At 41.0% G+C, this 15303-nt stretch overlaps 2 protein-coding genes across 3 annotated transcripts in view; both read left to right on the forward strand.

Annotated features, from left to right (window-relative positions):
* MCOLN3 (mucolipin 3) overlaps positions 1 to 2531 on the forward strand; it is a 38210-nt gene extending 35679 nt beyond the window's left edge. The window contains exon 12 of one of the 2 annotated variants that reach the window (XM_006830997.1): positions 2183 to 2531. In XM_006830997.1, the coding sequence (XP_006831060.1) occupies positions 2183 to 2317 (135 nt within the window). In that variant the 3' untranslated portion in view covers positions 2318 to 2531. The remainder of the gene's footprint in view (positions 1 to 2182) is intronic. The other variant, XM_006830998.1, reaches the window with a different exon arrangement.
* Positions 2532 to 15077: 12546 nt separating this feature from the next.
* MCOLN2 (mucolipin 2) overlaps positions 15078 to 15303 on the forward strand; it is an 82069-nt gene continuing 81843 nt past the window's right edge. Inside the window, exon 1 of the mRNA XM_006831076.1 lies at positions 15078 to 15154. Within this exon, the coding sequence (XP_006831139.1) occupies positions 15078 to 15154 (77 nt within the window). The remainder of the gene's footprint in view (positions 15155 to 15303) is intronic.

Raw genomic sequence — 15303 nt, forward strand, 5'->3', positions numbered from 1 at the left:
GGACATATTGTCAGGAGGGACCAGTCACTGGAGAAGGATATCATGTTTGGTTAGGTGGAGGGTCAGAGAAAAAGAGGAAGACCCCCAGCGAGATGGCTTGGCAAAGTGGCAGCATCAATGAGGTCAAGCGTGGCAACAGTAGTGAGGTTGGCCCAGGACAGGGCAGTGTTTCGTTCTGTTGTGCATATGGTCGGTATGAGTCTGTACCAACTCGATGGCACCTAACAACAACACCACCAAGGCAACTGTGAAAGAATGTAGTTGTAACATCCAGATTTTTCTCATATCAAAAAACTAAAAACCAAAACCCCTACCATAGAGTCAATTCAACTCAGTGATCCTGTATTTTGTGAGATTTTATTTCTTTATGGGAGCAGACAGCCTCATCTTTCTCTTGCTGAGCCACTGGTAGGTTAGAACCACCCACCTGGGATTAGTGGTTCAGTGATTATCCTACAGCACCCTCAGAGTTCTAAAAATTCACTGCTTTCAACTCTGCATGCTGAGGACCATGTGTTCTTTAAGGTTGACATTAAAAATCCCTATTAGTAACATGAGTTGACAGTTTTGATATGCAAATCTCAGAGTCCTAGATGCTATTTTATCCCCCATGGGCTCAGAGCATTTGCCAAGTGGGCAGACTAAGCTATTTCTAATCTTTTCCTAGTCAGGCCATGCCCTAGAGATCTTTAGACATAAACTGATATAAATATGAGACCCTTACACAAACCTGTCTGTCCAAAAGAGGATCTCCAAAAGGATGTGCAGGCTGGAAAGGCACTTTACGGCATTCAGGCCTTTGACCAGACACCTAGGCCAGTCCAAGAATAGCCAAGGTTATGCTGAGGTCTTTCAGGGAAGGCTAGATATGCTTACCCCTCCCCCTACACCTCAACACACACGCGCTGTCAGTCTAGATCGGTTGGGCCTCTGTGACCTGAACTAGGTTTCGTGATTCCATCTGAGATACCTGTTTCAGATGGCCTAGAAGTTATGGGGCTGCAGGGTGGAGTGGTGACAGAGGATCTCATACTTGGGATGTTGTTGTTGTTAAGGGCCATTGAGTCAGTTCTTACCCATAGCGACCCTGTAGGGTTTCCAAGGAGCAGCTGGTGAGCTTGAACCGCCAACCTTGCAGCTCAAAAGGCTTTACAGTCTGGCGCATTAACCCACAGCGCCAATACTTGGGATGGTGCTGGCTTAATTCTCTCCTGAAGGAGGTTCCAGCCTCAGACTCAGCATGCCTATTTTGGGTGGAAGCAGACTTGGAGACGAGCACCCAAGAGGGCAACTACAGAATCCCAGGCTCACGTCGCCTCAGTCAAACACTAAGAACGAATCTGTTGTTGTTGTTGTTAAGTGTCACTGAATTGATTCTGACTCATAGCAACCCTGTATAGGATTTTCAAGGATTGGCTTGTTGTTATTAAGTGTTGTCGAGTGGGTTCCAACCCATAGCAACCCTTTATAGGGTTTCCAAGGAGTGGCTAATGGGTTCAACTTGACCTTGTGGTTCTGTACTTATCCTAGAGCATCACACCAGGACTCTTAGGAGTGACCAGTGGGTTTGAATCACTGACCTTATTGTTAGCAGTCCAGTGCTTATCCTAGAGTGACACATCAGGACTCCTAGAGTGAATCTTATTGCTGTTGTTAAGTGCCTTTGAGCTGCATAGAGTTTCCAAGGCTTTAAATCTTTGAGGGAACAGAAAATTTCCATTTTTTTTCCTGTGGAGCAGCTGATGAGTTTGAACTACTGACCTTGTGACTCAGAGTCCAGTGCTTATCATATGGAGCCACTGTGCTCCCAAGAGTGAATCTAGAGGCTACCAAAAAAATAAAGAAGCTCTGTCCTCAAGTCAAATTCATATGTTAGAGTACAACAACCCCATAGACTTTTCTGAATTGTAATATTTGTGGAAGCAGATCACCAAACTTTTCTTCTGTGGGCCACTGGGTGGGTTGGATTCCAGTGGTCAGCCTTTAGGTTAGTAAGTTGAGCACAAATCACTGTTCTACCTAAGGACTTCCTAGAGGTTACACCTCCCTGAGAATACTTAAAAGTGACTAAACTATCCCTAAGAAGATCTCTTGACCTTGCCAAATGACTGATTTTGAATTTGGAATAAAGTTGTTTTCAATGTGCTTATTAATGGGAGTTTTCTTTCATTCTTCTGTGTAGCATTACCAACAGAATGGGTTCCCAGAGACTGAACTTCGTACTTTTATATTGGAGTGCAAAGATCTACCCAACTCTGGAAAATACAGATTAGATGACGACCCTTCAGTATCTCTTTTCTGCTGTTGTAATAAATAGCTATCAAGTTTATCTGTATTCTAGAGGAAAATGTAGCATGTAGCTGAATTGAGAGACTATATAGATACTTTAAGTGTGGCATGTTCAAAGACCAACTATTATGTTGCGCTAATGGGTATCTTTCACTCAGAACTATGTTTGTATTTTTAAAAGTGTTTTTAATGTCTTTTAAAATTTTATGCTTTATTTAAGCAGTTTTGATGAGGGCAGCCATGAGATTCTTGTCCTTGGTGATTTTTTCATAGTGTTAGAATGTGTTCTGTATGTCCTTCTTTACTCTAGCCCTTATACTTTTGCCTACAATTATTCTCCTGATGGTGTTGATTATGTCATTGGTTGAAAACAACCTCTGATCTGACAGTGACTCCAGACAACTCACTGATCTGACTGGAACCATCCCTACGAATGTGGAGATGGTTGATGGCTATCCAGTAATCATTACATTAATTTTTTTTTTCCCAGGGACAGGATAAGAAAAAAACAACCATCACCAGTTGCTTGATCAGTTGTTAAACTGCTATTTAAATTTGTTCTTAATTCTGAAGAGAATTATTTATAAGAATTTTCTTTCATCCTTCAGTGTTAAAGTATAAAGTTGAAAGAAGGTCATATATATACATATAAATTTGATATAATATCAAGTGTACATTTGATGCAACAATGATCATTTTACTAGTACTTTGTACAGCCTTGAGAAAACTATGTGATGTACTATACCCTGTTTTGGTATTTCCAGAACTAGAGTTTCATGGTGAGAAGTTCTCTAACTCACATTAAAAATACTTGGAAAAATAATTATGCTGAAAATTTTTAAATAAGTGGGCATTATATACCTTTAAAAAGATACAGAAACCAAGTCCTTAGTGTCACTTACTTGTAGGGATTGTCACAATATGAGTCTTTGTGTACTATTTATTAAAATACAAGCAAATTCAATAATGTACAAAGATGTTTTATCAAAACAAATTTTTTTTTTGAAATAACTGATTTTTTTCTTTTTAAAATATGCTTTGTTTCAAGGCTAAATGAAGACTGTGTTGAGACATTGATATGTTACTATTTAATCATCATAATGACCACACACACACAAAAAGTGATTCTCGGTACTGGGTTCTGAGGTTTTACAATGGTATAAGTTATTTTTGTAGTACCTGTGACTTTTAAAAAAATGAAGAAAAAAATCGAAACAATTTGGTGAGTCTTTTTCTGGCTTTGTTCATTGTTGTTGGTGTTCTGGCTTAATACTAATATTAGATCACAATCATTTTTAGAATTTATTATAAGTCAAGGTGAATTTTGAAATTGTGTTTACTACCTGATGAATCCTTTTCTTTACTCCTTGCAAAGTTTTTAGACTAGCAACAATATTCAATGGAAATACTAAACCACTGACCCAGTGTTTGACCCAGGGTTTTGCTCTACTCTGACAACATTATGTTTCTGCTGTGGAATTACAGCTATTGGTTTGGCACCTTCCTGTCTCTCTCCTGATTCCCTAAGCTTTGCTATTGCAGTATGAGTCCCTGAAAAATTCAATGGTCTTAATTTTTTGTAATGATACCCATGAGAGAATGACTACTATTTTTTTAAAGAAACATTATAAAGTATTGACTGTAGTAGGATTATCATTAGACTGAACTATAAGATTGGCAGTTCGGACCCACCAGCCACTCTGTGGAACCCTATATAGGGTTGCTATGAGTTGGAATTGACTCGATGGCACTTAACAAAAACAACTTTTTTGAATTGCCCCTAAACTAGTTCAATGGCCTGATCTTGGTTGGCAGATTAAAAAAAAAAAAAAAAGAAGCTAAAATAGTATTTTTGTTGTTATTGTTAAGAAGTTCCTGCAACCCTACGTGCAACAGAATAAAACACTGCTTGGTTCGAAATAGTATTAATATATTGTTGGAGGAACTGACAAATAAATCATTAAGTAGAATAGTGAGCTCGGAAATATCATTGTTATTATTGTTGTTTAAGTACCGTCAAGTCGGTTCTGACTCATAAAGACCCTATAGAGGGTTTCCAAGGAGCGGCTGGTGAGTTTGAACCACCAACCTTACAGTTTAAACTGTCCTTGAGGCCTAGTGCTTATCCTACAGTGCCACACTAGGACTCCAAAACAATGTGTGGTCTTGCCTGATCTTGCACCATCCTCACAGTGTTAATGTTTGAATCCATTGTTACAGCCACTGTGTCATTTCACACTCTACCAGAAGTCCTGGGTGTGGTGCTGTAGGATAAGAACTGGACTGTTAATGACAAGGTTGATGGTTCAACACCACCAGCTGCTCCTTGGAAACAAGTCGCTATGAGTCTGAACCAACTCAGTGACACTTAACAACAGCAACTACTCCTTGACTAAGCGTGATGTCCTTTTCTAGGAACTGGTCTCTCCTGATGATATGTCCTAAGTACTTTACATAAAATCTTGCCATTCTTGCTTCTAAGGCAGCATTCTGGTTGTACTTCTTACCAGGTAGATTTGTTCATTCTTCTTGTAGTCCGTGGTATATTCAAAATTCTTCACCAGCATCATTCATGATTCAAAGGCATCAAGTCTTAAGTCTTCCTTTAAAAATTCCATGAGGCAATTGAAAGTATCATGGCTTGAGTCAGGAGAACCTTAGTCCTCAAAGTGACATTTTTCCTTTTTAACAATTAAAAGATGTCTTTTGATGCAGATCTGATCAATACAATATTTCATTTGATTTCTGGACTGTAATTTACATGGGCATTGGTTGTGGATCCAAGTAAAATCCTTGACAACTTCAAGCTTTTCTCTGCTTGTCGTGATGTTGCTTATTAGTCCAATTGTGAGGATTTTTGTTTTCTTCATATTGAAGTGTATTTTTTCATCATGATTAGTAAGTGTTTCACACCTCTTCACTTTCAGCAAGCAAAATTATGTCATCTACATATCTCATGTTGTTAATGAATCTGCCTCTAATCCTAGTGTTTCGTTCTTCTTCATACAGCCCAGTTTCTTGAATTTTTTGCTCATTCATATTCAGGCACTCATTATATACTCATTTATATTTGGGAACTGCATAAAGTTGGTACCATAAGACAAGAAGCAGATGGGTTTTAAACACAGGGTAGGCAAACTGTGGCCCATGGGGCAAATCTAGCCAACCATCTGTTTTAGGATGACCCTTGGAGTAAGAAAGAAAGCGCTGGTAGCACAGTGATTACATACTTGATTGCTAATTGAAAGTTTAGTGGTTCAAATCCACTACCCACTCCAAGGGAGAAAGATGTGGCAATCTGATTCTGTATGGATTTGTTGTTGTTGAGTGCCTTCAAGTTGGTTCCAAGTCATAGTCATGCTGTATAGGATTTCTGAGTGTTGGGGTTTAGGCCCAGAAGGGAAAACCCTTCTGCATACATAGGTGCTGAGAGACCAAAAGGGAAAAAAAAATGACCAGGATCCAATCCAAGAGACATTAGTTTATTACAAAAAAAAATAAAATAAAAGAGATGGTGTACTGCCAAAGGAAGTTACTTACAAGGGACATAAAATAGTTGTTTCCAATGGCAGTGGCTGGGAAGTGAAGTTTTTCCTCATGAGGGTTGTGAGCTAGGGTTATTTTATTCATGGGGTACAAGCTTCACACATATCAGGGCAGTTAAGGGTGGTATTTGGAACTAAGAGACGTAGGAAAACCATAAGATGTAAGGCTGCCTGTCGCTCCCTAGAGAACAGAGTTTGGTATGCATAGTGCGAGAAGGGGGCTGTCTGTTCTTCCTAGATAGCTGGAGCAGGGAGTTGGAATAGGATATATGGTTTGAAGTGACATTAGCATGGTCATTTCCATTTAGGTCACTACACTAAACCTGTAAATCTTACGGAAGCAGAAAGCCTCATCTTTCTCCCAAGGAGTGGCTCGTAGATTCAAACTTCTGACCTTGCAGTAGCAGCCCAATTCGTAATCCACTACTCTACCAGGCTCCTTGACTGTATAGATTGTTATTGTTGTTAAATGCTGTAGAGTCAGTTCTGACCCACAGCAACCATGTATAGGGTTTCCAAGGAGCAGCTGGTGAGTTTGAACTTCCGACTTTGCAGTTCAAACCAACTTTGCAGTCCAGCGCATTAACCCACAGCGCCACACCAGGACTCCCTATATAGATTACGGCTTTATGGGTCAATTCTACTATAAAGTCACTTTGAGTCACATAATCAACTCAATAGCAATGGGTTACGGGTGACCTAAGAATGGCTTTTATATTTTTAAATAGTTGAACAAAGTCAAGAAAAAGAATAATTATTTATGACCCATCGAACACAAACTTGCTCATTTGTTTAGGTGTTGCCTGTGACTGCCTCTCCACTATAGTGGTAGTGTTGAGTAGTTGTCACAAAGAGCATGGTTTTTGTTTCTGTTTTGTTAGGTAACCTTGATTCCTCGCTGACTTATAGCGACACTATACACAACACAACAAAACACTGTTGGGTCCTACAAATCATCACAATTGTTATGTTTGAGCCCAATGTTATAGTCACTGTGTCAGTCCATATCCTTAGGGCTTCTCCTCTTTTTTGGTGACCCTTTATCAAGCATGATGTCTTTCTCCAAATATTGGTCCCCTTTGATAAAATGTGTGAAGTATGTGAGATGAAGTCTTGCCATCTTCGCTTTTAAGAGGCATCTGACTATTTTTTCCAAGACAGATTTGTTTGTTCTCTGGCAGTCTATGGTATTTTCAGTATTCTTCAACAAACCATAATTCAGATGAATCAATTCTACTTTAGCCTTCCTTACTCATTGCCCAACTTTCATATGCATTTGAGACTATTGAAAATACTATGACTTAGCTCAGGCAAGACGTCAAAATGACATCTTTGCTCTTTAACACTTTAAGCAGGTCGTTTGCAGCAGATTTGCCCAGTACAATATGTTGTTTGATTTCTTGACTGCTGCTTTCAAGGATTGATTGTGGATCCGAGTAAAATGAATTGCTTGACAGTGTCAATCAACCTTTTCTCCATTTATCATGGTGTTGTTTATTGGTCTAGTTTTAAGGATTTTCATTTTCTTTATGTTTAGGTGTAACCCATACTGAAGGCTATATTTTTTCATCCTCATCAGTAAGGGCTTCAAGTCCTCTTCACTTTCAGCAAGCAAGGTGGCGTCACCTGCAAATGGAAAGTTGTTAACGAGTCTTCCTCCAATTCTGATGCCACAGTTTTTTTCATATAGTCTAGCTTCTCAGATTATTTGCTGAGCATACAGATTAAATAAGTATGGTGAAAAATACAATCCTGATGCACACATTTCCTGATTTTAAACAATGCTGCATCTTCTTCTTTTTTTAGCAATTTTATTTGAAATAATATACAAGAATATAGTGTGCAAAATTTAGGGGCAATATCATGAAGTGTAATGAACGGAAATCAAATTTACAGCTGTGATTCCTAACCAGAAATACCACTTGGTAAATAACATAAAAATCCATGATTGTAGCTCAGACCAAATGCAGCTGTATTGATGATGTATTTGCTCTAATTTTAGACAGTTGGAGGGAAAAGTAAAGTGCAAGTGTTGTACTGCAGTAAGTGCAAAGTTGGCCCCCACCATAAAGATATGATGATGAAATAAGGTATTTAGGATACATGGCTGCTGAGCTATAGAACACAAAGTTACAAATATAATGGTGTCGACTGTTCCTAGCACCATTACAGTGACTATATCCCAATGCTATTAACTAACTCATCTCGACCAGGGCTGGGTATCCATTGGAAATCATGGAAGGGCGCTGCCACCTGGTGCACAAACTCAACCTCCTATGGTAACTGCAGCAGGTGGCTCTGGGACACTGGCAGCCTCTTGGCACTCACCAGACTAGGAGCTCCCATGTTTGGCACAGATGCTAGGCCATGTGGTTGCTCAAGGGAAGGCCAACTCCCAGCTTCTGCTTCATGCTGTTTGAATAACTGCTTCGTGGTCTATATACAGGTTCTGCATGAGGATAATTAAATGTTATGGAATTCCCATTCTTTATAATGCTAGCCATAGTTTGTTATGATATATGGTCTGTTGGTTTTGTTAAGTGCCAACGAGTTGGTTCTGACTCATAGCAACCCCGTATAAGGTTTCTAAGGAGCAGTTGGTGAGTTTGAACTGCAGACCTTGCTGTTTACTAATCTTAAAATATTATCTGGCCCTTTACAGGAAAAGTTTGCCAATTCCTGGTTTAGAAGATAGTTTGCTTTATACTGAAAGATCAAGCAGGCTTCATATCTCCCATCATATGTAAAGTTGATACACAACGAACCTTTGATATGAAGGAAGAAGCAAAAACATAGTATATTATTGAAGAATATTTTTGACCAATGGACCTCTTAAACAACATCTTAAAATCCCAACCAAAGGACTGATCACCTTAATTTTAGTTTTACAATACCAAAATTAAAAACGTCCAACCAAGGAAACACGCCATAGATAAAATTAAGAGATAGACTGAAAGAAGATATTTACAATACTTAAAACTGGCAGGGGGTTAATTTCTAGAATATACAAAGACTGCATATAAAGGAGGTCTCATTGTACAGTGGGTTAAGCACTGACTGTTAACCTACAAGTCAGCAGTTCAAACTCACCAACCTCTCCTCGGGAGGAAAATGAGGCAATGTACTCTATAAAGATTTATAGCCTTGGAAAACCCTTTGGAATAGTTCTATCCTGTCTTATAGGGTTGCTATGAGTTGAAATCAACACAACAACAGTGGGTTTGGGATTTTTGGAGCTTGCATATCAACATAAATTGGAAAGCATGTGAATAGGATCCTATGGTTTTCTCATGTTTCATTCTGTTGTTCTTTTACATTTACTCTGCGATGAATGTTGCTCTTTTCGGCTTGTCCCAAAAGAGTGTTGCATTTTTATTATCAGGTTGGCTCATATTTTATTGACCACTTTTAAAAACTTTTCCTTTAACACTGTAAATTAACCAAACTTCAATATGAAGTCAATTTGCTACTAAAATTCAAGACCTCTGGGTGGCACAAATGGTTTACTCTTGGCTACTAACTGAAAGGCTGGTGGTTGATATACCACAAAAAAAGGCCTGGTGATCTGCATTTGTAAGATTGCAGTCATTTAAAACCCTAAGTGGACCAGCTCTACTCTAAAACCCCTGGGGTCACCATTAGTGGAAATTGACTGGATGGTAATAGGTTTTGGAGTTTCTCAATTAAAATTGTCATATTGTAGAAGATACACTATTAAGCAAAAGATTCTTGGGTTTTTTGGTTGTTGGTTTTTACAGATTTAAGTCAGGGCACATACCTTTTTGAACTCTGATATACAAACCAGAACACAGATGTTTGAAAACAATGGCAATGACTGCACATTACTGCACTGGCCCATTACTATGAAGAAACACATGGAATCACTGGACAAAAAAGAAATGATCAATGCTCAGCTACTTCAAGAGGTAGCATATGATCAAGAAACAATAGTCCAGAAGGAAGAAGTCCAAGCAACACTGAAGACATAGGTGAAAAACAAGCAAGGCTCCAGGAGTTGACAGAAAACAAATGGAAATCTTTCAACAAAGTGATGAAGCACTAGAGGCGCTCACTCATCTATGCCAAGAAACTTGGAAGAGCATTACCTGGCCAACCGATTGAAAGAGACCCAGATTTGTGCCCATTCTAAAGTAAGGTGACCCAACAGAATGTGGAAATCTTCAAACAGTACCATTAATATCATATGCAAGTAAAATTTTGTTGAAAATCATTCAAAAATGGTTGTAACAGTACATCGACAGAGAGCTGCCAGAAATTCAAGCTGGCTTCAGAAGAGTATCTGGAACTAGGGATATCATTATTAGATGGGTCCCAACAGAAAGCAGAGAATACCAGAAAGATGTTTACCTGTGCTTTATTGACTATGCAAAGGCTTCCAGCTGTGTGGATCACGAAGAACTATGGGTAGCATTGTGAAGACTGGGTATGCCAGAACACTTCATTGTGCTCATAAGGAACTTGTACACAGACCAAGAAGCAGTTGTTAGAACAGAGCAAGGGAATACTGAATGGTTTAAAATCAGGAAAGGTGTGTGCCAGGGTTGTATCCTTTCACCATACTTATTCAATCTGTATGTTGAGCAAATAATCCTAGAAGCTGGAGTGTATGAAGAAAAATGTGGCATCAGGATTGGAGAAAAACACATTAACAACCTGCAATATACACATGATACAATCTTGCTTGCTGAAAGCAAAGAGGACTTAAAATGCATAGTGATGAAGATCAACAACTAAACCATTCAGCATGGATTGCACCTCAGCATAAAGAATACAAAAATTCACACAATTGGATCAATAAATACCATCATGATAAATGGAGAAAAGATTAACATTGTCAAAGACTTCATTTTGCTTTGATCTACAATCAACACTCATGGATGCAGCAGTCAGGAAAGCAAATGATGTATTGCATTAGGCAAATGTGCTGTTTACAGTGTTCCAGAGCAAAGATAGCAGTTTGAGGACTAAAATGCACTTGACCCAAGTCGTGGCATTTCAATAGCCTAATATGCATATGTGGCGCTGTGGGTTAATGCACTAGACTACAAGTCAGTTTGAACCACAAGGTCGGAGGTTCAAGCTCAGTAGTCGCTCCTTGGAAACCCTACACAGGGTTGCTATGGGTTAGAATGGACTCAACGGCACTTAACAACAACAACAACAATATGCATGTGAAAGTTGACAATGAATAAGGAAGACCGTAGAATTGGTGCATTTGAGTTATGGTGTTGGTGAAGAATACTGAAAGTACTATGGACTGCTAGAAGAACAAACAAAACTGTGTTGGAAGAAGCAGAGCCAGAATACTCCTAAGAAACCAGGATGGTGAGACTTTGTCTTTCATACTTTGGACATATTACCAGGAAGGGCCGTCCCTGGAGAAGGACATCATGATTGGTAAGATGGAGGGTCAACGAAAAAGAGGAAGACCTTCATCAGGATGGACTGGCACAGTGGCAGCAACAGTGGCTCCAACATAAAAACAGTTATGAGGACAATAGAGGACATTGTTGTTGTTGTTAAGTGCCGTTGAGTCGATTCCGACCCATAGCGACCCTGTATAGCATTTCCAAAGAGCAGTTGGTGAGTTTGAACAGCTGACCTTGCAGTTCAAACGGCTTTGCAGTCTGGCGCATTAAACCACAGCGCCACACCAAGACTCTAAGTAGGCTAGGTAGAGGTACTGCCTAATCCTGCACCATCCCCACAACTGCTGTTGTATTTGAGCCTATTACTACTGTTATGCATGAGGCCATTATGAATTCTGTTGTACATAAAGTCACTATGAATCAGAACAGATTTGATGGCACCTAACAACAACTAAAAAATGTACTGGCATCTTTACTAAGCAAGATAACTTTTGAAAGTTGAAATCAAAACAACAAAGTTTTAAAAATCCAGAAAACAGTAAATACTGGTGTGGGTGTGGAGCCACTAGAACCCTATACAGGGTCGCTATGGGTCAGAACCAACTTGAAGGCACTTAACAACAACAACATGGTCAACTGGCACAACATACATAGCTCACAAAGACCATGTTCTACATCCTGTTTGGGTGAGTATCGTTTGGGATTATAAAATTTCATGAGTGGCAATCTAAGGTGCAGGTATTGATCTCCCCAGGTGCAGAAGAAAGAAGACTGATGCGAATTGCAGAAGTTTGGAATCAATTAGTCCAATGGACTAATGGATCATGTGAGCATCAGTCTCCATGACTCTGAAACTAAAAGAACTAGACAGTGCCCGGCTACCACTACCAACTGCCCTGAAAAGCATCACATTAGAGGGGCCTGGATAGAGGGGGGAAAATGTGGAACAAAATCCAAAATTATTTAGTTAAAAAAAAAAAAAAAAAGACTGTGCCTACTGGTCAGAAAGAAACTAGAGGAACTTGATACCATGACCCTCAACCATCCTTCAGGTCTAGAAAGGAGCTCACACTCATAGACCAATTTTCAGCCAAGCAGTTCTAGGGAGGAAGAACAACACTAGCAAGATATACTAACCATGAAAAGATCAATCATACAAAATCAAAAGGGCAACATTTTCCAAAGGACAAAGTTGACAAGGGATAGGAAGGTAGGTGGAGTGCAAATAGGAACCACAGAGAGGAGATAGGATAGCTTTTGTTGCATGGAGGGGATTGTAATCATTGAGATGAAGAAAAGTATATGATTTGTTGAATAAAAAGGTGATAACCTGGTCTGTAACGCTTCACTCAATTCACAATAAAAAGTTAAAATAAGTAAATGAGGGCTGTGACATGAATAGGTATATGCACACCCATCCATGTTCACTGCAGCGCTATTCACAAACAAAAAGATGGAAACATCTTAAATGCTATCAAGAGAAGAATGGATAAATAAACTTGGATACGTGCACACAATGGAAAACTATTCAGCTTTGAAGAATAATGATGAATCTGTGAAACACCTTATAAGATGGATGAACCTAGAGGATATTATGCTGAGTGAAATTGTTGTTGTTGTTAGGTGCCATCGAGATGGTACGGACTCATAGTGACCCTATGCACAGCATAATGAAACATTGCCCGATCCTGGGCCAACCTCACCATTGTTGCCACGCCTGAGTCCATCGATGCTGCCATTTGGCCAATCCATCGCATTGGGGGTCTTCCTTTTTTTCTCTGACCCTCCACCTTACCAAACATGATATCCTTCTCCAGTGACTGGTCCCTCCTGACTATATGTCCGAAGTATGAGAGACAAAGTTTGGCCATCCTGGCATCCAAGGAGCACTATGGCTGCACTTCTTCCAACACGGATCTGTTGGTTCTTTTGGCAGCCCATGGCACCAATATTCTCTTCCAACACTGTAGCTCAAATGTGTCAATTCTTCTCCGGTCTTCCTCATTTACTGTCCAGCTTTCACATGATTATGAGGTTATTGAAAATACCATGGCTTGGGTTAGGCGCACCTTAGTCCTCAAGCTGACATCTTTGCTCTTCAACACTTTAAAAAGGTCTTGTGCAGCAGATTTGCCCAATGCAATATGTCGTCTGATCTCTTGACTGCTGCTTCCATAAGTGTTGATAGTTGATCCAAGAAAAATGAAGTCCTTGACAACTTCAATCGTTTCTTCATTGATAAGAATGTTGTTTATTGGTCCAGTGGTGAGGATTTTTGTTTTCTTTACATTGAGATGCAATCCATACCAAAGGCTGTGCTCTTTGATCTTCATAAGTAAATGTTTCAAGTCCTCTTCACTTTCAGCAAGCAAGGTTGTATCATCTGCATATCACAGGTTGTTAATGAGTCTTCCTCCAATCCTGATGCCACGTTTTTCTTTATAGAACCCAACTTCTGGGATGATTTGCTCAGCATACAGGTTGAGTAAGTACTGTGAAAGAATACAAACCTGTCGGACACAACAAACTGACAGATGAGTGGTAGTGAGTGAAATTAGTCAATTACAAAAGGGCAAATGTTGTACGAGATCATTCTGAAAAAAAAATCAAGAACAAGTTTTCATGGTAATCAGTCTGGTGCTCAGTGAATGTTTCCTGAATGCCATCAACACAGAACTAAAGAAATAGAAGAATCCATGTATAAAACAACGCACGAACGTTGTTGTTGTTGTTATGTGCCATCGAGTCAGTTCCGACCCATAGCGACCCTGTATAGGGTTTCCGAGGGTGTAAATCTTTACGGGAGTAGAAAGCCTCATCTTTCTCCCGCGCTACCAGAGCTCCTTGCACGAACGTATAAAGGGAGAAATCCCTGAAGAAATAAAGAATGGGAGGACAGGGTATTAGCTGAAGGCCGCAGAGGGGCGGTGCAGAGGTTGGGCCCGGCAAATGCTCTCCAAGGCCGGGTTCTCTTCGTAAATCGCTTCTTCTCCCTGGACCTGCGTCCCCAGCAGACACCTCAGAGCTCTGTAGGGTTAGGTCACAGCGTTGGACGTGAGTGCCAGAGCAGGTTCAGTGGTCCGGTCTTTGGCCTTCTGTAGCCCCCGGGCCGCAACCATGCAGAGTGGGGTGGTGGCGCAGGACCTGCCGGCATGGGACCGCGCCTCCAGCCTGCCCTGGGGACCCGGGCACAGGTTAGTACCCCAGCTATGCAGTGCCGGCTAGACTCCACGCACACCTGGGCCTGCTGGAGGGGTTCCGCCCACTTGGGTGCGCTGAGAACTCTACCCCATCCCCTCCCCCTTCCCTGGTGGCCCCACGGCCGCCTAGTCTCAGGCCTCCAGTCTTTCTCAGGTCTTCTCACTCCAAACCTGGGCTCTATACCCTCCTCCAGTACACCACTCTCCCCCTACTCCTCCTGCCCTGCTGCTTCCTCCCACCTCCAATGGTTCGGCTGGCTAACACCTGAAAAAGTCCCCCAGGGCACCAAGATGAAAAATTTACGGATGCGGTTTCCCAACCAGCCCAACCCAGGCGGGAGGGACCGGACGGAGGTGGTGAGTCGGAGGCGGGGCAGGAAAGCCTGGCCACGCGCCGTACCCGCTGGGAGTGCACAGAGCGACCTTTCAGTCTGGCTGCGTAGTTGTCCTAGCTGTACCCGCTCACCAGCCTTGCTTACTCTCGTTCCCGGGCGGCTGAGGTAAGGTTAAGAGAGGCAGGGCTACCAGGGGTCTCTCCTAGAAGAGCTTCAACTTCTGGAGAGACCTTCCCGGCAAAGCTGAAATGCTGATGCAGTGAGAGGTTTTCCTGCTCCGAATCCCAGAAAGCGGTGGAAAGTTTTGAAGGCGAAGGCATGACCCGGATGCCTTATGGTTTTTCCCAGGCAAGGAACCCTGAGAGAGGATCAGGTGTTTTCAGGTTAACCGTCAGGTGAGACTCTTGGGCTGCGTCTTTCAGGATATCGGACTCTGGAGAGATCCTCATAAGCGTGATGGCTTTACTGTTAAGAGAGTTTTTCCTCCTGCCTTCTGAAAGATTATTTTAACTGCTTGCATTACACTGAGTTAGCTAAATAAGGC

The sequence above is a fragment of the Chrysochloris asiatica genome, unplaced genomic scaffold (assembly GCF_000296735.1).
Source record: "Chrysochloris asiatica unplaced genomic scaffold, ChrAsi1.0 scaffold00002, whole genome shotgun sequence".
In the NCBI taxonomy this organism is placed as follows: domain Eukaryota; kingdom Metazoa; phylum Chordata; class Mammalia; order Afrosoricida; family Chrysochloridae; genus Chrysochloris; species Chrysochloris asiatica.